Raw genomic sequence first — 26,192 nt, forward strand, 5'->3', positions numbered from 1 at the left:
GCTGGTGATGGGTAGTAAGGAGGGCACGTATTGCATGGTGCACTGGGTGTTATACACAAATAATGAATCATCAAACTTTACATCAGAAACCAGGGGTGTACTGTATGGTGACTAACATAATATAATAAAAAATATTATTTAAAAAAAGGAATCTACCAATTTGACAAGTGAGTTTTGAGGAAGGCAATGATGAAAGAATAACCAATGCTTTTGAAAGAAGTATATCATCTAATGCATATGTTCAAAACAATGTTTTACTTTGAAGTTCTAAATTATGTTGAGCAGACTAAACACATAAGACTATCCAGGAGGGCCCCTCTCAAGTACCAAGAGGCTTTCTAAAGAGGTGGGGCTTAGCCAGGACTGGAATAGTGAAAAGCAGTTGAGGAATTGGTGGGAACAGGAGAAGTGAGGAGTAGGAGCCTAGCTAAAAACTCAACACTGAATTATCTTGTCCCTAAGGCTGAGAAAGGATAGACTGAATAAACATGGAACATAGGAAATTTATCTGGGTAAGTAGGTTACTGAGCTGGAAGCCCTTTTGTTGTTCTGCTAGTAAGTTAAAATCCTGTCCATTCACTTATAAATTCCTTTGGATAGCCTTTAATATTTTCCTGCGTGAAGGCAAATTGCTCCCTTGGTTTTTTTTTTTTTATCAATAGTTATTCTGTCTCTTGTATTAGCTTTAATCTCTAGTCACACTGTTATTTTCAGAGTAATTTTGCTGTTTAAAAAAATCCAAAAAGTAGTTACAGGCACTCAATAGTCTTTCTATATCTCTCAACACTACAGAAAATTACTCAGTACGTTGTCTAACAATAATAAGCATAGATGTTCCAGTACATTCCGACCTGTATTTCACTTTCTTTTTCTTTATAAGGTCCGTGATCTTCTTACAGCTGCCAAGGGCAGGCCACCCCAAGATGGGCCACTTCGGCATGAAGATTATCCTAAGTTAAAAAGCAATCCAAACCAAGCAGATTCAGGAAACACTCTTTGCCTACCGCCTCAACTGCCTACAAAGATTTTAGATGCAGAAGCTGCCGCAGGAGGAGAGCTATCACCATAGACAGCGGTGCAGTAAACTCGGCTGGGGTAGACAGGCAGCAACCTCGCAAGGCCTGTGCGATCCGAGTCCTCCACGGCCCCTTGCTTCCCGGTGACCTAGCACACACACTTGCTTACCTAACATTTACTCTTTTCCATCTTCCTGGGAATTGCATTTCTTCTCTTTGAAGGCCCAGATCCCTACCCCCGTCTTAAGGCCGAAGGACTTAGGTACCTTAGCTTGCCTGTCTCTGGAATTTCCACATCTATGTGGATTCCCCGTATATTTGAAATAAAATTTGATTTTCTCCTATTAATTTGTATTGTAGGTACAACCAATGCGTGTGTGTGTGTGTATTCAATATATATTGAATATATATATAATGAAGCTTTAATAATAAAAGTGACATTCAATGCAGTATATATCTTCTCCAGCAGATTTTCAAGAAAATGTATTTCAAAATATACCCATTTTACTAAAGGATATTACCAGTGCTTTGAGATGAAGCCATTTAAAGGATAGCTTTTATTAAAATAAAATGTTCTTGGGGCACCTGGGTGGCTCAGTCAGTTAAGGGTCTGCCTTCAGCTCAGGTCATATTCTCAGGGTCCTGGGATTGAGCTCCCCATTGGACCCCTGCTCAGTGGGGAGCCTGCTTCTTCCTCTCCCTCCTGTCCCCACTACTCATGCTCTGTCTCTCCCTCTCTCTCAAATAAATAAATAAAATCTTAAAAAAATAAAAAAATAAAATATTCTAGTTTATGAAATTAATTTCATAGTACATATAAAGTATACACATATAATACAAATATAATACACCAATAAGGCTTGTGTACTTTAAAAAAAACGAAAAACAATAATTTCCTTTAGGAAGACAATAGGCATATCTTAGTTTCTTCTTTTAATATATATATATTTGAATATATTCATCCAATACCATTTTTATTTAATCAATATCCAATTATTAAAATGATCAGTATTCTAATGAGTAAATTAAACATTATTTAATATTTATTATTTTATTACCGTTACTTTGTTAGGAAACTGTTCTAGTTTTGTCCAATTAGCTCTGTACATACTATGATTTTTAAATGATATGGATCAATTAACATATAGAACTATTTTATTTTCAAAGAATCCACTGTCATAGAATAAAACTGCTTCAAATAAAAATGAGCTGGAAAGTTAACAAAAGAATTGTATAGTTCCAAAAACATGGAGATGAAATTAAATAATGGCTGAAAATTTGAAGGTCTGTTATTAAAACTTTACATTGCACTTTGTAGTTTCATCTAGCAATTTTTTAAGAATTTAGATTAATTTTAAGTCACGCTTTTTCAAACTTTTATAATTATATTTGCAACTACCTGCTCTGGCCCATATCATTTGTGATAACTGGCAATTGTTGAAGTTAAAAATATTACAATTGGGGCGCCTGGGTGGCACAGCGGTTAAGCGTCTGCCTTCGGCTCAGGGTGTGATCCCGGCGTTATGGGATCGAGCCCCACATCAGGCTCCTCCACTATGAGCCTGCTTCTTCCTCTCCCACTCTCCCTGCTTGTGTTCCCTCTCTCGCTGGCTGTCTCTATCTCTGTCGAATAAATAAATAAAATCTTAAAAATAAATAAATAAATAAAAATTATATATATATATAATTTTTTTTTTCTTTCCAGGAATGAGCAATATGCACGAGAACACAAGAACTTAATAATTTAAAATACTTCATTTTGGTGATTTAGCTACTCTTAACAGGACATTGAATAGTGTAAAATACCTTGAGGCTTCTGTCACTTGTTAAATCATTCTTTACACCTTTTAAGATGAAGCAAATTAACTGGAGATAGTAAATAATTAAATAAGTTTTAATAAAATGATTGCTTTATAATTTTAATTCAACATTAGGTAACAATAAATCTCATTTGGCAAATTAGGACATTAAACTAAATTGAGTTTTCCATTATTTACAGACTACGGAGACATATATGCTATTTTTTTTCAAAGATTTTATTTATTTATTTGACAGAGAGAGACAGCCAGCGAGAGAGGGAACAAAAGCAGGGGGAGTGGGAGAGGAAGACGCAGGCTCCCAGCGGAGGAGCCCGATGTGGGGCTCGATCCCTGGACCCTGGGATCACTCCCTGAGCTGAAGGAGACGCTTAACGACTGAGCCACCCAGGCGCCCCATATATGCTATTTATATTTAGGCATGTACAATCTCATCAAAGTCCTACATACAATTATTTCTGTGCTCCTTTAGTCCTTTTGACTGGTTATTGTTTAATTGGACACAGTTACACTAAACAAGGAAAAAAATGTGCCTTAGAGATACCTGGCATTTGTTCATTTCTTATTAACTATGATGATCCCCTTTTCATTCTTCTACATGTCGAGTCATAAAATTATATATAAATATGTGTGTATTATGTGTGCATGCGTGTGTGAAACAGACTGTCCCAGAATTTACCAATGTCATAAACATTTTAAGAAAGGAAATCATAAAAAACTAAAGTGTAGAGCTCAAGTCCTGAAAAAGGTGTTTCGTAAGTGTTAGAATAATTTGACATCTTCTTCATATACTTGAACGCTTTCAGGTCTCACACTCTATGCAACAAGTCCTCAGATACTCCTGAAGCCTAAATAATAACAACCAGTCATGTAAGAAGCGGGGAGTATGCAATATATATATTCTTATTCCATTTGTTACCATAACTTACATTTACTCAGCAGAGTTAATGAATAGCTATAATGCAAAGTATATTATGCTGAAATACAAAATATACATAAGGCAAAGCTTATAGCTGCAGTGATGTAACTGATTGCTGAAGATAATATAAACACGTGCACATATACGTATGTAGATGTGTGTGTGCACATGTATGAAATAGCTTAGTATTTTATATTCGTATGGATACTTCCCACACTTAGCATGATGGCAAGTTAAGCACAAACACAATATTATTTTCAGGCTTTTAAGAAATCACTATAAAAGTTGGAATGTTTATCATTTAAAAAATATCAGAATTCCTGCATTATTAGTTTTGCAGGAATAAGCCTTAGTTAGGCATGCAGGTTGGACTTGCTAGCAGGGATTACGTGCCTAGAAAATCAACATTTGCTTCACTCAGGAATAATCTGGAGCTGTTACCAGTTATTTGTAGCTGGCAAACACTCAGACACATAATCAGATTCTTCACAAGAATCAGGAATACATGAGAGGGAGCTTCTTGAAAGACATGATGGCTGTTCACCTGACACTGGCACAGCTGCTGGAACGCAGCTGGCTTCCTTGTAGGCCAGGGAAGCTTCCCTCTGAGAGGAAGTGCCCTTAGATTATAGTCCCTGCCCTGTGAAGTCCCCTTGGGATGCAGATCTTTTTATTTACATTAAATGATCTAGACTTTGCCTATGTCTATTGGTGTCTTTTAGTCAATTACATTCTGTGACACTAGAGACGACCGTGCCAATAGTTATTTTCATCCACTATTATAAGATTGAATTTTTAATCTTGTGCTGAACTTAATGTTTTCTATGGGACTTATTAAGAGGCAAAAAAAAAAAAATAAGGACAAAAGAAGGAACAAAGAAAAAAAATTTGTGCACTCATAGAATTCTGAAGGTTTGTATATTCTACGGAGTTTGGAGATCCAGGTTGTTAGAACTTTAATTCAAAATTTCCTAGAATCAATGGGTTCCCTAACTTTTATTTGTATCAGAGCTTCCCCAGAGAGGTGTGGGCAGAGTGACACCAGCAGCCCTAGTAGCCTCAGGAACACCGAAGCTTTGTGCCTAACTCCAGAGGAAGCACGGAACTCTGTGATTACCAACAAGAATAAAGTATTCCAAACTGTATCAGTTTCTTCCATGGTCGCTGGAAAGGTTTTGTTTGTTCCTTTGAGAATTGAGGAGAAGTTTGTCTTTTTTAATTCTTTTCTCTTTATTCTGTCTGGAAGCTGTTATCGCATGAACCTCCTACCCATGAGCTTGTCCTGAGTACAAAGACCAGTGAGGAAAAAGCAATATACTGCTGACTAAAACTTGCTATCTGAAAGCTGCGCTACCTGCAAACAAACAAACTCATAATCCATTGGAAATCGGCCAAAATATTTGACAAATATCAGTTTGCATATTTACAGGACATAGGACAGACAGCAAACTAGAACCTGAGTTTCTACAGAATGGGGACAGGGAATGGTTAAGCAGTGCCCAGAACTTTGCTTCTCTCCCCACAACTCACAAAACTCATACACAAATGAACTTGTTATCAGTTCCAAACATAATCCTTCCATATCTCAATTATTCTTTCAAATTTAAAGTCAGTTAATCCAATGTGCCAACATCCTTAAATCTAATATAAAAAGAGATGTTTTCGGACTAAATTCTATTTTCCATTTTCTGAGTTAGAGAGCCATAGAAAGGAAACAATATCATTGCTTATTGAAGTGTATAGTTTCATCTAATGCATTCATATTCTTAAAGACTTTGCCACCATGTATTCAACAAATTGTACATCAATTAAAACTTACAGCAGCACTACTGGACTTTGAACAGATTGTGTTTAGTTTGCTGCTTCTCTTTTGGCACTATCTGTACCAACTGCCATACCAGTTAGCAGGGCATTTTCTAATAACCCAACGTCAGGAGCAACAATAAACTTTTTTTTTTTACATTTAGAAATTTAGGTACTTTTAATACTAAAGGCAAATTCAAAGCACACAATGTCTACATTTTTTTTTGTCAGAACTGTAACAGTGATTTCAATACAAATAGTTAAAAATCGATCATATTTAACTCTCACAGTTAAACCGTTTTCTGTTAAGAAAATCAAACAAAAATTCAGTACGTAATATTTGAATTATCTCAATATTACTAGATAATTAGGTAATCTACTCTTACAACTTCAGATATGCAAACATAGCATTTCAATGATTAGGTCTCTACAATTTAAGCAAAGGGATGCTTTGAAATAGGAGGATTATTTGGGCAGAGGGCATGCAATTGACTGAAGTAGTAACAAGAACTGTGAGGACAAGACTATGGTAATCTGAATTAGCAATTACTCCCAGTCTCCACTTTGCCTCATTGCACATGGCCAGTTTTTAACCATTAGATTTGTTGATTCCTTGGTATTAACCAACCACATAATACCGTCATAATCATCACACACACACGCACACACACACACACACACACACACACACACACACACTGATGCTGTTCTTTCCCATGAGTATTAGCTCAAGCAATAGGCAGATTTAGGGAAAACTACAGTTTCAATTGGCTAGTGACAAGGTAGAAACATTTTATCCTAAAACAGTTCTAAAATTCACTTCATTTTACTGGCAGAATAATCATATCTGTTCTTCCCTTGTCCCCCAGTGGAACACATAGAAAAAAAAAATTACTTACACTGGACAATGAGCTGCACCAAAGCTTCTCTTGGTTTCACGTTAAATCCATTGTACTGGCTGGTCTGACATCTGTACATTCCTGACATTTCTCTAGATACATTCACAATCCTCAGTGTTCCGTCATAACTCTCCATTTGCATTGACCCATCAGGCATTGCAACTTCTTTATCCGCTCTAGACCAGAGGATGATGGGTTTAGGTTTTCCAGTTACTTGACACTGCAGTTCTATTGTGTCCCCTTCTCTGGTGACCAGAGGTGATTTTTCCTGTGGAACAGTCAGATTGGGTGGAACTTGAAATGGGAAAAAGAAAATTTTTCAAGGTTAGTATAAACTGGTAAAGCATATTCAAACACAGAAAATCATAAGGAAACAATTTCTGCTGGTTGAAGAAGTGTGACAATTCAGATGACAAAAATAATAGAGACCCTGGGAGTCAGTGGCACATACTCTCACTTAAAAGAATGCTGAATTGTTTTCCTACAACTCTCACAAATGAGGTCTTCAAACATTAGCAAAATAAATAAAGCATTAAATTGGAACATGAATGGTCAGCATAAGAACGATCTACTCAATGACTTGTCATTATCAAGCCATTAACTGGGTTTTTAACATCTGTATTTCACAGAAGAGTGATCCTGCTTGCTGAAGGTAGGTTTTAGCTTTTCAGTCTTGTTTCCTATGCTGTCGTCTCTTACCCAAGGATGCTAAAAGAAAGGGATAAGAGACATTATCAACTTAGGTGGCACAGTCAATGCAAGTAATAGGAAAAGGAAAAAGAAGAACCTTGAATATAAAATCAGAAGTTTTGACTCTGGTACAGAAACTGTTGCCAAAATGCTAAAGGTTGCGGTTTGTTTTCTCCTCAGTGGAAACGGAATGGAACAATCCACTCACCGTATTCTTCTCCTTGGACTTTTAGTATTTTTTTTTTTTTTAACATTTGCATTTCATACAACTTCCTTCTAAGACATTTTGAGATCATTGTAAATAGTTTGTCATAATGTGCCTCTATTTCTGTAGAATTAATTTTAGGTGAGCTTTCCAAAACATAGTTCAACAATATAAGTATTGTAACTTTTTCAGGTAAAGCGAATTTCTGATTTTACTGAAGATATTTATGAGAGGTTCATTTTACTGGAAATTACGAACTGGAGTGTATTTATGTTAGGGTTTAGTGAAAAGCATGAACCAATAAGAGGCAAGTACTACTGATGTGTTTTATCACAAAGGGTATCACCTGTCCCGCTGAAGACTTATTTCTTATACCAATGTACATGAAATGCATTATATTTGTGCAATAAAACACCTATCAAAAAAGTATGGCTAACTTAGAACACCAGAATAAGAATAACCAGAGACACCTGAAACATTCTATTCTTCTGATAAATACCATGTGCTCCATTTGGAGGTCGTACTGCATATATGGATAAAAGGCAAAGGTTTACTCTTACTTCTATCATGACTGTGTTCCAGTGCCCAGGAACAAAAGCAAACATAATTTTAAAATTATTTTTCAACTTTGGTTGAAATGTCATTGCTCTTATCACACCTAGAGAAAAATCAAGTCCAAAATGATAAGTGAGCTAATTATCTTGCTATTTAAATATCTCCATATCTATTTTTTTAATTCCTTCTATTTAAAAAAAAAAAACTAGTTAAATAGTGCATATATCTTAGAAATTAGAAAATATGAAACACTAATCACCACCTTCTTGAAGTAGATACATACATTCCAGAATCTGGCATTAAAATACATCTTTTAAAATGGTTACATTTTTAAAACCTACATAATTAATTTGATTAAATTATTAACTTCTGTAAATATAAAAAAAAAAAATAAACGATTTAGTTAAATAATTTGTTCTTTTTGAAATGAACCATGAGGGAATCATGCAATTCTAAGCAGCAGGATGGGGAAGAAGCTATAATATTTACTCACCCTCCATGAGAAATCACACACAAAGACAGCAACAACCTCTGCATTTAACAATAAGTATGCCCCTACTATGTGCCAGGCATAATTAGAGGTTTTTACATTTTCATTCCCTTGATAATCCTAAGGACCAAATGTTTAATATTAAAATTTAACAAATGAGAACACTGAGAATAAGAAAGGATAAATGCTTTGATTTGAACAAAATTCAAATTGAGGCTAATTTATAGCAGGTGGCCAATGCTGCAACATGACCCCTGTCGCACTCTCCAGTAAACTATGGTGTCTGGAATGAATAACTTGAGTTAGCACGTGACCCCCTCCTCCTGCTCATTACTGCTGTGCTCCCAGGGAAAACTTGTACCAATCTTCCCTGCCTATCTCTTGGTCACTGTATCAGGGACAATAAAAAAGAGCCAAGGAAGAAATGTGAAGGGGTAAATGACACATACTTTGTAAATTACCTGACCTATTTTATATCTTATATATCTATATTTATCTTAAATACCAATCAATATTAGAATATTTCATGTGTATGTCAAAATTGCCAGCCCAAATATATATTCAAATTCTGATAAATCTTTGTGAAATAAATGAAAATAAATGATAAATTAGAAGATTATTTAATGGTGCTATTATTTGAAATCTTTCTTCCTTATCCCTCCCAAAAACAAGCCATAAGACCTTGGCCAAACTTAGTGACTCTGAGTATTAATTTCTTCATTTTCGAAACTAAAAATTTGTATGTTATGAGGTCTAAAGCTATTAATGTTCTGACTATAAAAACAAATAGTAGAATTTGAAGACAGAAGTGAAATGAAAGTGTTTATTTCTTGGCTTAATAAGATGAATATTCAAAGTAACACAGTAGGCAACTCTAAATTAAAAAAACACGATGGACTAGCTATATAAATTTTTTGAGTTTATCATGCTACATAGTTTTAAAAAACTATGGTTTTTTTATACATTTATTTATGTTATTTATTTAGGTAAACTTTCATCCCTACATAATCAAAATTACAGAAATGTAAGCCTCAGTTTTAATCTAGATTAAAATAAAAATAGATTTTAAAAATAAATTAGCCCAGGTTTTGCTAAACAACAACAAAGCCCAACTAAAATATAGTTTATTTTGGATCTCTTCCATGAGGCTTTTAAAATCTTGGAATCAGAATTAATCTTTCTTTGCAACTTTCTTGGTGAAGAAGACTCTTTTCAAAGCTTTGATAGGCTCCCCCCCCCCCACACATTAAATTTTCCATTCTCTAGAATTCTGTAGTCAACTCTCTTAATTATTACTATAAATCTCCCTGTTAGGAGCTCTCATTTTTTTCTCATGGATTTCTCTCTCTTATATGTTGATAATACAAATTCTAACTTTATCCCAAGGCTCTTTCAGTCTATGATTGCGGCTTAATTCTATATCTCAAAAGTCTTTCAAATTCCCAAACCTAAATGCTATTTGTTTCTTGACTAAGTTTCGTAGTTAATTATCAACACACCTCATCTGCTAACTGAAAGCCATAGAGTTTTCTTGGTTTTACCATCTCCTCTTGCCCACCACATCCAATCAGCTGCATTGGTTCCTCATTAAAATGTCTCTCATAACTGCCTATTTCTTTTCATGGCTATAGGTAGATTGCTTAGAATTCATCATTTTCTCTTCTTGTGACACTACAATAAGTAGTCTCTGTTACCAGTCTAATTCTTCCAGCCTTTCTGCTACCCTGTCAGCTGCTTTATTATCTTAAATACAATCTTGTTCAGTCACTATGAAAACTATAGTCCTCATCGAGAGTGCTCATCCTACTACTGTTTTAATTAAAAAAAAAAAAAAAAGAACCTGAAAACAGACTGAGTCATTAAATAAATCGTGGTACAGTCACGGGATAAACTATGATGCAGCTTTCTGGATAATGATGTCACAGAACTACACCTCTTGATAAAGATGCTCATATTGTTAAGAAAAGCATCTTAGTGAAGAGTATGAACAGCTATAACCACTGTGATTGAGTGAGTAAAAGATGTTACTGAGCAACCCAAACAGCAGTACCAAGTTTTTATACCAAAAAAGACATAGGGCGATGAATGTTAGGAAGGAACTTCTTTAAAGGAAGAAAACATAGACTTTAGATTGTTAGTATCTAGCACCCTATTTCGCATGCGATAGGAACTCAGTAAAGCATGTTATGCTGAATATACAAATGAAAGACAAGGAGGCAATTGTGCACTGAGTCAGGGAAGAGCGAGAGGCATACATGGGGAAATCTAGAGAGAAATAAATCAGAAGGAACTATACCAAAGCACTAACAGTGGTTCTCTCTCAGTGTGGGGTTATTGATGAATTTCACTTTCTTTGTATATTTCCCTTCCTCTTTCACTCTCCTACAACAGGTGCAATGCATAGGAGCATGTTACAGGTTCCAAGAGGCTTAGAGAAACCTGAAATGGTAATGCAATCTATTTCCAAAGCTCATCGGATAAAAACTCCACCTTTTAATAACACAAATCTATCACCTGGGCATGGTAATCTGGACAACACAGTCTGAGAAACGCTCACTCCTAGAACGTTCATTCTCTTGCAGTTTCACTGACTGGTGAAACCTCAGTTCTCTTGAACAAGCCCTTCTTTTCCTGTGTCCAGCATATCTGGCCCTTGCTGACTTCTAGGAGCCCCTGCCTGCCTCACGTGCTGAGATTCAGTTCAAATATTACCACTTTTGTGACAACTGCCTACCGCTTAGACTGGGTTGTTTGCTCACTCTTCCTGGCCACAAATTACACTGTGTACTTGTCTGACCTGTACTTTTGGCTTTGTCCTCTCTTTTCTCCCACATCTATGTCGCTGACCGGACAGCTCCCTGAAGGCACAGAGTGCCATCTCCCTCAGAGTACACAGTGGCACTCTACCTCTAAAGTGCCCTGCTCTCCTGCTTGGCACAAACCAGGAAGTCATGAAATAACTGAAGAAGGGAGGGGGGGGGCAGGAGGGCAATAGAGTAAGAAGGGGAGGGCAGGAGGGCAAAGAGTAAGAAGGGGAGGTAAAAGGCTGTGTATATAATAGAAATAAATATAAGACATAAATCATGAAGATTTTAAAACCAAAGCAATAAATAATGAAGTGTAGTCCTTCTATAATTAGTAGCCGATGTAAATGTAGCAGAATCTTCTGCAAAATATATTGTTAGTATAGATTTCAGATGTGGTATATCTTGAGATGTATGTGGGTGTGTGAGAAAGTTGAGAGTCAAACAAGGACTCTTCCGGTTTTTCTTTTCTTTCGCCTTTCATTTAAAAATCCAAATAGATATAACTGAACATAATAAAAAAATATATAAATAAAAAAGAAGATATGATTCCAAGCCCTTCAAAAAAAACATCTGAATAGATACATTGTAAATTAAAGAAAAAAAAGGAAAGAACTAGCTTGAGGACATGCCATTTATCATTTGTCATGATGTGTTTTACATCCTTTTTTTAAATCAACTAAATTATTTTTTTCTTGAAATATTGTCTCCAGTGAAAGCATCACACTAAGTAGAAAATTTTGAAATGTCTGCACCTTGTGAGATCCACATTTATCCATAGTGTACTCAGTAGAAAAAAATTCCTCCTGGTAAAAACACAAAGGTACATTTTATAACATATAGATTATGCATGCCCTGATTTTGATTTTTCTTATCTAAAATGCTACTGCAGAAGACGCTATAATCAGGGAGACCTGAAGAGCATGCTATGACACCAAAGTTTCTCATTCCAAACATAAATACATAGACAAGTAATTTACACTGGTTTTCTGTCAACATTCCCATTGTATCACAGACTGTGAAATAAAACAAATACAGAAAATTCAAATGCTTTCATTTCTTCATTGGGAAGGAAGCTGAGGAAATTTAATCTTTAGTCATTACTCAGAAAATGACTGGCCTAATTTCCTCACTCGCAAGAATGCAGGGGAAAGTTAGCTCATCTGAGCTGTATGAGAAAATATGCTGTCTGAAACAAACACATCATGATATGCTTATTATGGACTTATTGGCTTAAAACACATAACTATTTATAGTCTACTCCAATAGTAGATATTGAAACAGAGCACATATTTTTCACATAAAAAATTATAATAAAGTAAGTAATAAGTAGAATTTCCTCCAGAAGGACAACCAGACTCCCACTTTCAAGAATCCTAAAATAAGTATGGCATTAATTTAATTATACTTGAATTTTAGGGAGAAATAATTTATAACACCTATGTATGTTTTAAATTAAAATGTATAATCTATATTTAAAACATAAATAAGACTTCAAAAAATGTGTGTTTATAAAAGTGACCCCTAGAGGTCAGAATTTAGGAATTCTCAAGCTGACCAGATGTATGTAAAGAAATGTAAAAAAGTAAGACTCAAGTGAATACTGAATTTGTAGATATAATTAATTCAAATGAGTCAAATCTATTTTTTTGGTAATCTTCAAAAACAACATGTAAATTTTAAAAATTTACTATAGACTGCATGTGAGTTTCATCCTTGGTGATCCTTGGGACTCCAAGGTTAGTAACATCCTTATTTCAGACCGCACAGTTTTAAAGAAAAGATATTCTGTGAGACTTGAATGCTTTCTCAGTGTCCACATCAACAGTCCTTAATCTATTATTTGCTAACTCATTACAGATTAGCTTTCTAAGTATGAGACAGGCACAAGGATATATTCAAATTTCGGAGTTTTGAAAAATCACAAAATAATTTTACATGGATGTAAAGAATGGAATAGTTTGCGATTGCAATAGTTATTGATGGCACATCAGTAATGACTTCTCATAACGGTCTATGGATAAGACATTAGTTAAGTGAATTTGTCAGCATGCTTGTTGTAACTACTCATTTCTCTTCCACTCAAAAAGTATATTCAGTATAAGTGAGGATAGTATCATTACTCTAATCCATATTTTAAAACCTCCGTATTGGAAAACCCTATACTGGAAATAGTCTAATCTAATCTAATCTAAACCTCACAGTTGATGTTAACACATTACTAAGAGTGGGAACAACTGCCTTGAGACATGAAACATATAAGCATGTGATGTTCTGAGGCCACTGGGGAATATTCATACAACTATATAAGGGAAATTCAAGAATTTTCTTCAACTTAAAAATATTTCCAATCCAAGCCAGCAAAATACTTTTAAAACTAATAAGCTTGACCCATTTTCTTAACTAATATGTGTCAATTAAAATATTTAGTAAGGTGTGCTTAAAAATTTTTCAAGGTAACAAAAGAAATCCAGCACGCTAAAGGCTTCTCACTTACAAATGAACCTGCCAATATTTGCTTCCTTTTAGGGACCGTGACTGGTAACATAAAATGTCTGATGAAAGACAGCAATGCTTTACCACTCATTTCTCATGAAAGGAATAAAAATCCCCAATGGATACTTATTGGAAACATTTCCTATTTTGTAAAATCACAGAGATAGGTAATATGGTGAATTACATGATAGGTAGCACATAGAATGTTTTCATAGTTGTTTTTTAAAATATGCCAAACTTCTCTGAGCCATAGGTTAATATAATATGCGATGTAATATAATATAAATATATTAAATGCTGTGCTTCCTTCTGGATTATTTCCCCCCTTCAAATGAATTACTAAACATAATTGATTAATGTCTTTCCTCTTAAAAAGTTCTTCCCCTTTCTGCATTAAACTTCAGCAAAAATCTTGTCATTCCACTATTCAAATATCTTCAGTAGTTTTTGTGTTCTAGGATAGAGGTCTAAATCCCATTGTTTTCCCTCTTACCTGCCAAACTTTATTAAGCTACAGTATTTCTGTGAAAAGTTCTCTATTCAATTTAGGCAGGTCTTTGGGTTCTCTTAACATTTTTGGCTCATTCCCTTCCTTCCTTCTCTAGAAATTACTTTACTCTCATAATACCCATCCAATCACTTCCCATTGTTTTAAGGCCCAATTTAAGTTTCCAGTGTCCTTAAGTCTTTTTGACTTCTGTATCTTTTATTTATTCTCCATGTCTCTGATCACAGCATATCTAATTTATTCTATAAATGTCAGGACAAAATGCTCTCTCCCATCCTTACAAATGTAGCTCAAATGTCCTGAGGTCAGCACCACATTTTATCTACTTCCTTGGTAGCTTCCACACCATGCGACATTTTAAAGTATTTCAGAGGTGCTTGATACATTCTTGATTGACAGATGGAGCACCAATTCAGAAATGGGAAGAACTTATTAAGAAAACCACTGATGAATAATCACCTCTTGATTATCCAAGGCTTAATTATAGAGTATATGAATTTCAAGATCATTTTTTCACACATTAACTCTTTCTATTTTTTTTAATTAGAAAAACCACAATAACAACAACAACAACAACAATTGGTTTCTTTAAAGTTAGCAATTCTGCTAGATTTTAATTTGGTCACAGTAATGATACAGGGAGAAAAATATCAGAAGCATTTGGTAGTATTGAGTAATTTGTCCATGCTATGGCTTTCCTCTATTAGCAGTAAAGAAGAGGCTATTTGGCTCTACAACAGAATGTCCACAGGGACCCATATTCTAAGACTTGTATTATAGTCTTGTGGGCAAATCATATATGAAGCAGGCACTTATTTTTAAACATTTCCTTACACCAGATGGTAAGCCTACTGTTTCTGTCCATGACATGAATACGCAAAAATACTTCTCCCATCACACTCTGTAAATAAAAACTGCTTTTTTTTTTTTTTTTTAGTTTTGCACTGACACAAGATTTTTTCTTTTACTGACTCACCTATGATAAGTCAGGAGATGCAAACAAAACAGAACTGACAGTTATTTTGCAAATCTAGCAATAGAGCTGGAGGAAAGCACGTATTAAAAACCGCCCTGAGATTGAAATACCATGGCATTTGCATTTGGAAATTCTACGGGGAAATGTACATGCGTACAGACAGACATATACACACTGCTTATTTCTGGAAAACCTGTAAAAAATCTTATTACAATGGCATTGTTAGTTATTTGAAACATATGGGGAGAAGCAGGATCTTGGAGGGTAGCAACTCTGGAAGGTTTAGTATTGGAAGATGGGGGACCTGCCGTGCCATTCAATCAGGAAAACAACTTTGGCAGGCAACAGTGTGGCTGTTCCAACTTCCCTCTCCCAGCAGGTGTTGCTATGGCACAAGAATAGTCTCTGAGGGATTCAATAGAACACAAAGTGTAAGATGAAAGAACAAAATAGAAAATCACTCTCTAAGTGGCATTCATATTTTCCCTGCTACACAAGCTACAAGACCAGTTGCAAAGAAACACAGGTTCCATTCTTGCTGCCTCATAAATACATAAGTGAATGGGAACTTAAGCTAAGGGCTGCTTATGCAGCGTTTGGTTAAATGTAGTTTTCAAGTATCTGGCATTGTTAGGATCTTCATGTAATTTGCTTTTCTGACTTGAGCTTCTAAGAAAATATCTTCTAGAATCATTAAGATTAAGTCTGTATCAAGAAGAAAATTTTCTACTCACCTCTTTGGAGAAAGACATGAAAGCATACCTTTTTTCCCCCTGTTTTAAATTTCCCTTCCCTGACTTACTGTATGTGTTTCTCAAGCACTGAAATATAGAAATGACTGGCCATTCATTAAGTATGTAAAGTCTCTCATGTAGAAAACCTTTTTAAAAAACTAAATTAAGAAAAAAACGGAGCAAGATAGTTCTGCTTGCTAGTCGCTCAAATTATGCTAAAATTTCAGCAAGGTAGGAATCTGGACTAGACTGAGAATGTTGGAAGAAAATCGGACTGCAAAAGAAGCACTTACTTTTTTTCTGTAATAAGAAGGGAGTATTATAAGAGTTAAAACATCATATAAAATACTAAGATCTTTACTAAAACATGACTAGGTTATTTGACAAAGAGATAATCAATCTATAACCATTTCTGGGAAGTAGGGGACTAATTCTTCAACTCAATTTTCTGTTATTCAAATTCCCTTTCACTTTTGGTAGGTGTTTTTTTATTTTTTAAAGTAAAGCTGGAAAATGACAGTTATTTGGGTATAAGCAATCGATTAAGAATTTCAGCTGTATAAGTGGGATACTGCATTCTAAACATTTGTTATAGAAATTAAAAATAAGCAGGAGAGAGTGCTATAAAATTAGCTCAGAGATCACCAATTCCCTGCAATTCTCGTATTCTGTAACATATTTGTGTCCTTGCCTACTTGCTCTTAAAATGGTTTATCCAAATACATTTACATGTGTGCACAATCCCTTAAATCAATAACAAAAGCAGGGCTGCAGGTCTGAAAACTTACGTGTTACTTTAGAGCTAACACCAATTCATTCTGACACACCTTCTAGAGCCCCTTCAATAGATAAATATCCTTAAGACTGAGGGCAAGAGAGATAAATTAGGCCATTCCCTACCTTCAAAAAGTGCACCATGCATTATGGAAACGGATAAATAGGGAGGATTCTTTATAACTGGTAACTGCTCATAATTACTTTTAAATCAGAAGCCCCGTTCTAGTGGACATGGAAAGTTTGAAAGAGTTGTAAGGGTACAAGATTAGAAATTTTACTTGGGCTCAACCCATCCCACTTTCCAGCTGTGCAGTTTTAGGTCATCTTAATCTAGTCTCTTAATCTGCATACAAGGCTGATGAAAAGGAGAATTTAATGATAATTTAAGATACAATGGTATCATGCACATTAGAGTATCCTCTGAACTGTGAAGTACTTTGAATTGTGTAATATACTTGTGAAGAGCAAGGTTCAGGTCTGGCAGCCTAAATTTAGATCCCAGCTCTACCACCTACTAGGTGCTTTGGAAAAGCTCTCTAACCTATGTCTCTCAGTTTACTCTAAAAAAAGTGAGCATGATAGTACCAACTTTACATTTTTTAGGATTAAACAGTGTAATATACATAAACCATTGAGCACAAGGTCTAACATATAGTAAACACTCAATATATGTTAATTATGTTTTCTTATTATTGCCTTTTATTGGTGTGATATCAATGACTATATATTTTATTGTTTCTCTTTTCTTTTTTTTTTTAAGATTTTATTTATTTATTTGTCAGAGAGAGAGAGACCACAGGTGGGGGAGGAGCAGGTAGAAGGAGAAGCAGGCTTCCTCCTGAGCAGGGAGCCCAACACGGGACTTGATCCCAGGACCCTAGGATCATGACCTGAGCCGAAGGCAGACGCTTAACTGACTGAGCCACCCAGGCGTCCCTGTTGTTATACATATATTTCTATATTGAAGGCAAAGGTCTTGCTTTATTCATAACCACGATGTCTCAAATATTGAACATGGCTACACACAGGGCCAAAGAAATATTTTATAAGTAATATATCACATTGCCATTGTCAGTTGTTTTGGAGATACATATGCATTTCTTTTTTCTTTTCCTGGAAAAGATAAAGACCACTGGATATATATATTCATTTCAGATGAAAACACTATTTGAAGAAGATAGCATTTTGGAAAGGACAGGAATGAACTTTTAAAAATCTGAACAGAGGTCTCCCCTACTGCCATCCAAGAAAAGAAGACCACAAATTTCTTTCATTAGACACCATAATTTGATCCGCGTGTTTGGATATTATCCTAAAATGGCACAAAATACGGATATCCCAGCTCTCATTCTGCTTCTATGAAGTAAAGAGGTTTAGACATTCCTAAATACATCTATCCCTCCCTTATGAGAATGACAAAATGTCAGTGCTGTCCATTTTCACAAAGGTCAGGGTGTTGCCATGAAAACCACGGATCATGTCTGATCATGTTAATTATGTGATTGCTTTCCTGTGGATGAAGGAATTCTAAATTAAAAGGATGATAAGCTATAAATTATATATAAAATGCATTTTATGAAAGCATAGCAAAAGAAAGATGCTTTAAAGCCATCTACAATTTATTTTACTTTCCAGAGCAACTGTTGCTCTCAGTGGTAAACTCTGCAATGCAGAATGGCTAGAAAAATCAATTTGCTTCTATAATAAAAAGGCCATTTGTCTACTTGTAGAATCCATGTGACATTGTTAGGCCCCTTATAAATGATCACTCTGGACAATGCCTGTGGTTTACAAATTCCCTAATTACACCACTGATTGTGTATCATTGAATATGCCTTATCCTGTGAAAATAGACACTACTGCCATTTTAATAAACATTTTGACATAAAATGAAGCTGGCTCTTTCACGCTTTGTCAAGAGCAAAATGAAACAACCAGTGAACACAATGTTCCATCAACAGATCAAAGCCACATGTTCTTTGGGGCAAATGAGGTTTAATTAACAGATCTGTTAGTAGGTAACTAACTGGTCGATTAAAAAATAGGAGGAGGGCTTTTTTCTATAATACATGAATAGTTTATTAACAGATACTCTACCAATGCATGATTACATTTTATGATCCCTTTGTCTGTAGAAGTATAGAATGATACAATAAAAACATGAGCCTAATTTTAAAACGACATAAAAACTCATAATGCCATTGATTGGAATGATACATAACTCATTCTGAGCTAATATGTGAGTGTGAATAGAGTTTAGTACCATTGTATTAATAGGGTTTTACATTGCATTTTATTCCTAAGCAAGGATGTTTCTGCTTAAATGTCAACTAAATATATTTTGTTTACAAGTATTATTTAGACAGACTTGGTGTAAGTGGACCACTTATGTTTCATCTGTAGTGGACTCTAATTCAGACTAAATGCATTTTAGATGCAGACATTTCAACTGCCTGTCATTTTATTATTTCTACTTCACGTATTTAAATTACCAGTATATTTCATGCTGTACATAGAACCTTTCTTTAAAGTGCAATGATATGCTTCACATTTCACGTCTTTTTAATCTAGTCATCACTGAGAGAACATCTCTAAAATTTGGGAAATTCTGACGTATTTGCCTGTCAGGCACTTGAGGGCAGCCCAGTGTCCTTAGTGCAATGTCCCTGCAAATCACTGTCACGTCCCCTTTTCTAACACTTTTCAGTCCTGATCCTAACCTGCTGCTCGGGCTGACTTTCACCCAATTGCTTAGTCAAAGATGTATATGAAAGGCCGACACAATGTGATTTGAGAATTCTGAGATGAATTCACTCATCAAAAAAACCTTTCTCACAGTTTATCTCAGGAGCCTGAAAGCTCATGGCGTGTGCTTCATTCCACTGAGAGGCTGTGTGCTTTCTACAAAGGACCTGGGTTTTGCAGCCAGAAATGACCCATGTTCAACACTTTCCTGCACTTCTTAGAAACTCTGAGGCCTAGTGTACAGTGACTTATGGTTTCTAAAGCTCAAGTTTCTCCTCTGTAAGATGAGTATGACCACAGTAGTACCTACTTCAAACGGTGTTCTGAGGATTCACTGAAGTACTCATCGTAATGTGCTTATTAGCCCAGGGGCACCTGGGTGGCTCAGTCGATTAAGCATCCGACTTCGGCTCTCGTTATGATCTCAGGGTCCTGGCCTTGAGCCCGGCGAGGATTCCCACCTCAAGCCCTGTGTGGAGCTCCCCGCTCAGCAGGGACTCTGCTTGTCCCCTCCCTCTGCCCCTGCTTGTGCTCTCTCTCTCAAATAAAATATTTTTAAAAAATGACGTGTTTAGCCCAGCAACTGGAATATAATAAACACTCCAAATATAAGTATTCTACGTTATGTGGTCTATAATTTACTTGGAATCTTCAGCATATAGTAAAGCTTTGCTTCTTAAATTCTGTGTGGTTATATAATGTGTGTGTTCACTTTCTAGGCTGCATGCTGACATTTCATGCATTTCTCTGTGCTTTTGTTATGCTGCAATAATTTTAAAAAATGTTTCACCATAAACAATGTGATCTGTGCTTGTGTGCTGTAAGTTTTAAAGTGTATTCTAGGGTTACCGTTAATATTTAAACTATGCCACTCAGACCCCAGATGGGGTTAAGTAGTATTTTAAAGATCCAAACCCTGGGTCCACTCTTCTCAGGGAGATGGGTAAGTATAATTGTGTCGCGCTGCACGAGAGGATTTTTAACCTGGCATAACATTGAAAGCGGTCTTCTTTGGTGAAATGAATACCCTTCAAGCTGTGTTCCTTGGTTAGAATAGGATAGGGCCTCACTCTACTTTTGTGAATATAAGACTGACAAATGGGACCTAGCATCTTAACACTCTTTGGAGTGGTGTTCTCAGAGTAGGGGAGAATGTCATGTTCCGTCATCCGCAGAGGGCATGGTCACATGATCCAACTAGAGTGTTACCCGAATCCCTCCGGAATATTTTAAGACCTGCCTTTCATGCAAAACCCTTGTCAAAGAGTGTAACTGAGTTCAGAATTGCTGAGAAATACCTATTTATGATATATAACACTTTACAGCATGCTGCAAGCTCTTACACTGGATTTTGAATCTGAGATTGTAAGCTTAAATCAGAAAGTGGCTATAGGAAGTAAGCAATACCTAAGTTTTGGGGCCCATTTCCCTCTCTAGAAAAGGAAGGGTATTAGGTAATCAAGAAGTGTCCACAAATATTTAAAAACCATGCCAGTAAATGAGACATTTAGAAACATCTTAAACATGTTTACAAAGTAGGTGTCTGGGGACCTGCCCCAATAATCTTTTATTTTAAAAATAGATGTTCATAATTCATAAATATCCCAAAATTACATCACCAAAATTCCAGTTGTAATAATTTTCGTTAAATAAAATAAATTATTTAAATTATTTAAATAAAATAATTTATTTAATCTCTTTCCTAATTTATTTAAATAATTTAAATAACTTATTATTTAAATTATTTAAACAAAATAATTTATTTAATCTCTTTCCCAACTTCCCTGATATGCCACGATGAAAGATGAGAAATTAAGACAATGAAAATTAGTGAGATCCTTTTACTAATAAAATGTATTCATTTGTAAGCACATTCTTTGGGGAAAGTTCTTTGCACTAATGGTAATTTTAATTTTTTATTTTGGACCTCTTGAAAGAAATAGCTTTGATTTAAGACATTCTAAACTGTAAAATGAAACCTACAGGCTACAAACAAATTAAATCACTAAAATAATTGTTCTATCTGATGCCAAAAGATCTAGGCTTCTAGAGCTTCCGCTCCACAACAGCAAAATGGTGAGCAAACTATTAAGTCTACGGATCTAGTCTCCATGGCTATTTCTATCCATTTCTCTGTTCCTCAGTGGTTAATGGTAAACTGGTAGTGTCATCTACAAACATAAAATTCTGAAGTGCGATCATAATTACATATATAATGTTACTTCCCAAAATTCTCTTCTCCTATAGCTGAAAGATCCAGAGTGAGTTTTGGTACTATAGCTTTAAATAATATATCCTAATTTATACCCCATTCTTAAATAAAAATTTGATGGAGACATTTATTGTTCATCAGTTAATGAATATATTGTCAAAAGTATTTATTGAACTCTAGTAAATTATTGATAGTTATAGTTTTAAATGCAAATTATGAAACTAACCAATGGTGTCCTGTCCTCATTAGAGAAACCTATATTTTGTGATCGAAAATTCAAATAATTCCAATGTCCCCATTGCTTGGATTTTAAAAGGATGAAGAGTATAGGAAGCATAAATTGGGCATTCTTTTGTATTTCTCACTGACCTGTTCTTATCTTAATGTAATCCAGGAATTTCAAAAACTGTTTAACTCTGCCAAATGAAGAAAATACTCAACACATAGAATAGAAATTATACAATAGCTAATTAACTACTATAACTATAACTATAACTATAACTATAACTATATATATATATATATATATATATATATATATATATATATATATATATATAAAACTACTGTAACTAAACTATAACCTATAAGGTAGAAACTTTCTTTTGATATTTGGGGGAAAGAAGGGCATTTTAAGATGAATAATTGGAAGAAAACTATGAGTCCAATATTATTTCCAAAATTACAGAGATTCAGTTGTATGTGAGAAAACACTGATTACAAACATGATTAATGTTTATTGAACTATTGCAGGAAATCTTTGCATTTAGGCCCTCCCCCCAAAAATAAGTAGCAAAAACACTGATACAATTCATGCCTGTCAAAACAACTTATAACTTACTAATAGGGCCAACTAAAAACATTTCAAGTATTCCCTATCACTCCTTTAAATGATCTCACTGCAAAAAGAAGTAGTGTAAACGTTACTTTCTGTAAATCTCTCTCTCTCTCCCCCTTCATTCCACCCTTCCTCTCTCTCTCCCTCAATTCACAAGCCTTTCACTTGAAGGAAAATAAGAGCTGCTTCCATTATCAAAATCCATGCATCATTATTAAAGTATCTGGGGCAACTACCATCTTTTACACAGCTCTTCATGCTGATGAAGACGTATTAGAGGCCCTAAAGATGCTGTAAATACATACATTTTCCCCCAGATATTCCCCAGTTCCACACAAATTGAGGAGCTCTTTTTCCTTGATTTCCATTGACCACTCTGTTACTCATTCCCGTCATGGTTTTTGCTTTTCTCCACCACTTCCTTGGATATCTTTAATCTTTGCTTCATAATCTCTTCTTGGGTAAGCTCATCCTCTTCTAATTAAGGCAACTGCTTGTGAAATTCATGTTTTACTCATGACCTTTCTCCTGGTCATCAAACTTGATTTTTTAATTGGTCACCGGAAACACAAGGATGACTTACCAACCCCTCAGCTATAAATAGTCCTGAATCAATTTGTCCTCTTAAACGTCTCCCACAGTCTGAAATCTTTCACTCAGAATGTGGCATCACCATATTCTAAACAACTCGAGTATACCATTTTGGAATCACAGTAGCACAATATACTTTGGAAGGGATGGAAAAATTTATGGAAGGCAGTAGTTTTCAACTATGTGTGTTTAATACCATTTGCACATATATACGTGTATGAATTTGGGTCAGAACTTTGTCCAAATATAATCTTACATAGAAGTCCTAATATAAGAGAAATACATGCTTAGCTCTGAAGTTGGGGGAAAAAGGGGGGCGTAAATTCTCAGCTGGTTATCTATCGTTCCTCTGCAGTGCAGTAGTCCTTCAAAATATTTCCCTCAAATCCCTAGCTGTCTTTGGAATACCCACTTAAAAATCAGTTACTCAGGTAACCCCTTTAGTCTACTGATGAACAATTTTGAGGTCCAGACAGACCCAAGGTCATAAAGCTATTAAGTGGTAAATATGGGTCTGGCCCTAAGTCCATGGCTCTGGACATACTGTCTGATGTCAGTCAGCTCTCTCTCACACTGACTTGATATCACTGGCCGCTAACTAAACTGCCCCTTAATGGGAGAGGTTGTGAGCGCTCCTCAGTGTCTCATCTGATTCCTACCAATCGCGTCAGCTGAACAAATAGTCCTTTCCCCCCACCTAAAAAAAAAAAAAAAAAATCTGTACTTTTTTTTTTTTTTTAATATTCCTTTTTTTTTTCCCCCAATTCTATTTCCTCAAACTCTTCCTTAAAAATATTTAAAAGTTGTAGTGGAGAGATAAGGAATCTAAGATGCAAAGAGGTTTACTGAGTTCTCAGATGATGTTCCTGGGTGAGGCTCCTGGTTTTTCTATTACCTAAGCCTTCTGTTATCTTTTCTTCTCTCAGGACACATCCATAAAAGATTGTCTATCCCCCACTGCCTTATCACTTCCTAATAACATTCTTCTGTGCTCTCTCTCACATTATCTCTAAATGAAACTGTTTCATTTCTCCACCCTTCTTTCTCTGTCTCTTTTTGGAACTCTAAAGTTTCATCCAATGAACAGGCCCCCAAACACTAATCTGATCGCATTGCCCCCTTGATAAAATTCTTCTGTCATTCTTGATTGAGTGAATGAAATCTAATTATATTCATTTTCTTCTAAGATCCAGTGACATATAATCCTTATTCTTAATCTAGCTCAGATGCCACCTGCTCTAGGAAACTCTTGCTGATCAGATTCAATAATTTCATCCTACATGTTTCTATATTTCTCTGATAGTTTGTAAATCAACATTAGACTTAATCTGTGATTAAAGTTTTTCAAGTGTATTTCCACTAGGATATCAAATCAATTATGAATTAGATCCTATCCATTTTTATTTCTTCCAATATCTCCTTTCCTATAGTGGTTGTCAAATAAAACTTTTCTGGATTCAATGTGCACTATGTTTCATGAATTAATCCCAGAATTGCAGGTGACAGCTATACTTAATTTCTCTTTGCTGTATTAGAACACTTGGCTTTATTCCTGCTTACACTCTCCGTTGACCTTGCCTCTCAAATTTAAATTTCCAAGCCTCCAGCTTCCCCACTCAGGGCAATTTCTTTAGGGCTGAGAAACTGTGAAGTAAAGGTCAGAGATACCAAATGGAAGGAAAAAATACTGATAATGTGAACCATAAATACTGTGTACATTTCTTGCGGTGACTTTCCTACCTGCATTAAGAAAACTTCAGAAATTTCAGGAAGTTTTTGTGAAGGTTTTTGCCTTAATTTTGTGTAACTTAACAAGTTCTCTCTTAGGTCATTCATCACATTTTAATATGGTACTTGGTAAGCTTTCTGAAGATATCTTTACCTTAAAAATATTCAAGCATGGGTTTTTGACTATTTGAATAGTTGTTAGCAAAGACAACACAGAACCGGATATAATGTCGAAACACCACAATCTCCATGAATGCTACCTGAAACTAAATGACAACAATAAGAAGAACGCAAATAATAGTATTTGATGTGGACAACTGATATTTTCTCACTTAAGAGTGAGTATAAACATCTTTAGAAAACTTTGCTATTTCTACTCTTTTTCTTTTATTATTTTAAGCACACAATCTAAATAGAAGCCATGATAGTTCTACAAGCACAGATTCCTGACAAGTTCCCTAGCCACTCCCAACACTTCTAGATTGTTGCATTTACTTGTCTCTGTAAAAAACATTTAATTTTAAGAATAAAACTTATTTTCAAATAGCCAATGTTAAAAATAAAATATTCTTCTTGGTAAAATTTACTATACCTAAATATGAATTCAATAGCCATGCCCACCACACAGGCTACCAGTAATACCATCCTTCACTGAAAGCACGGATGAAAGGAATTTGGTATCTCTACGAGTATGCATTGCCCAAATTTCCTAAGGAACGTTCTGTGTATGTGGTGATTAAAAACGGTATGTTGCAGTTCAGTGTCTCTCTCAGAAATTCACTAAGTACAATAGCAATTTAAGGCTCTAAGTATCACAGTAAAGATATATGCTAGCCACATTTAGTACCAGGCCCAACACTGTAAAAGAAGAGAACAGACTATGAGAAGAAAGTGGGAAAAGCTGTAGAAGAGATAATTCACTGGTTTTTAGAGCAACAGTCTCCCTACTGACTTACTGCTTGGAATGCTATGCTTCTTTCCGGCCCGTATCAAGGACAGATATAATACCCCTTCCAATAAGCACAAGAGTCAACTGAGAGAGGAAGCTTCAGCACTGAGAGTAAATTGGGTCTGTAAGAACCAGTCGTGCCTGAGGTCAGTGTGAAAAGTAGCCAATCAGCTATTCAGAAAAAAGCAAAAAGACCCCATAATCAGGAGACTCTGAAGTTCAGAAGTGTCTCATTTTTCTAAAGTTGTGTTTTTTTCATTGTCTCCTCAGCCATTCAAAGAAAATTTTTTTAAATGTAGAAACAGATACAAGATAGGTGGAAGAGGTCACAAGCAGAAGAGAATGGCAACAGAAAATCTTGTATATTAGGAATGGGACTTGAGCAATTTCAAGTAACCCTAGGAGACCTTGATGTATAATTCTAGAACTCGGACCACCCT

At 35.3% G+C, this 26,192-nt stretch overlaps 1 protein-coding gene across 2 annotated transcripts in view; it reads right to left on the reverse strand.

The window, feature by feature from the left end:
* Positions 1-26,192, reverse strand: part of MDGA2 (MAM domain containing glycosylphosphatidylinositol anchor 2) — a 788,346-nt gene that overhangs the window by 185,032 nt on the left and 577,122 nt on the right. For both annotated transcript variants that reach the window (XR_008957193.1, XM_026513664.4), the window contains exon 8: positions 6,455-6,748. Coding sequence is in view for 1 of the 2 variants with exons in the window: in XM_026513664.4 (XP_026369449.1) it covers positions 6,455-6,748 (294 nt within the window). In the remaining variant the exon portion in view is untranslated. The remainder of the gene's footprint in view (positions 1-6,454; positions 6,749-26,192) is intronic.

This window comes from Ursus arctos, unplaced genomic scaffold, assembly GCF_023065955.2.
Source record: "Ursus arctos isolate Adak ecotype North America unplaced genomic scaffold, UrsArc2.0 scaffold_37, whole genome shotgun sequence".
NCBI lineage: Eukaryota > Metazoa > Chordata > Mammalia > Carnivora > Ursidae > Ursus > Ursus arctos.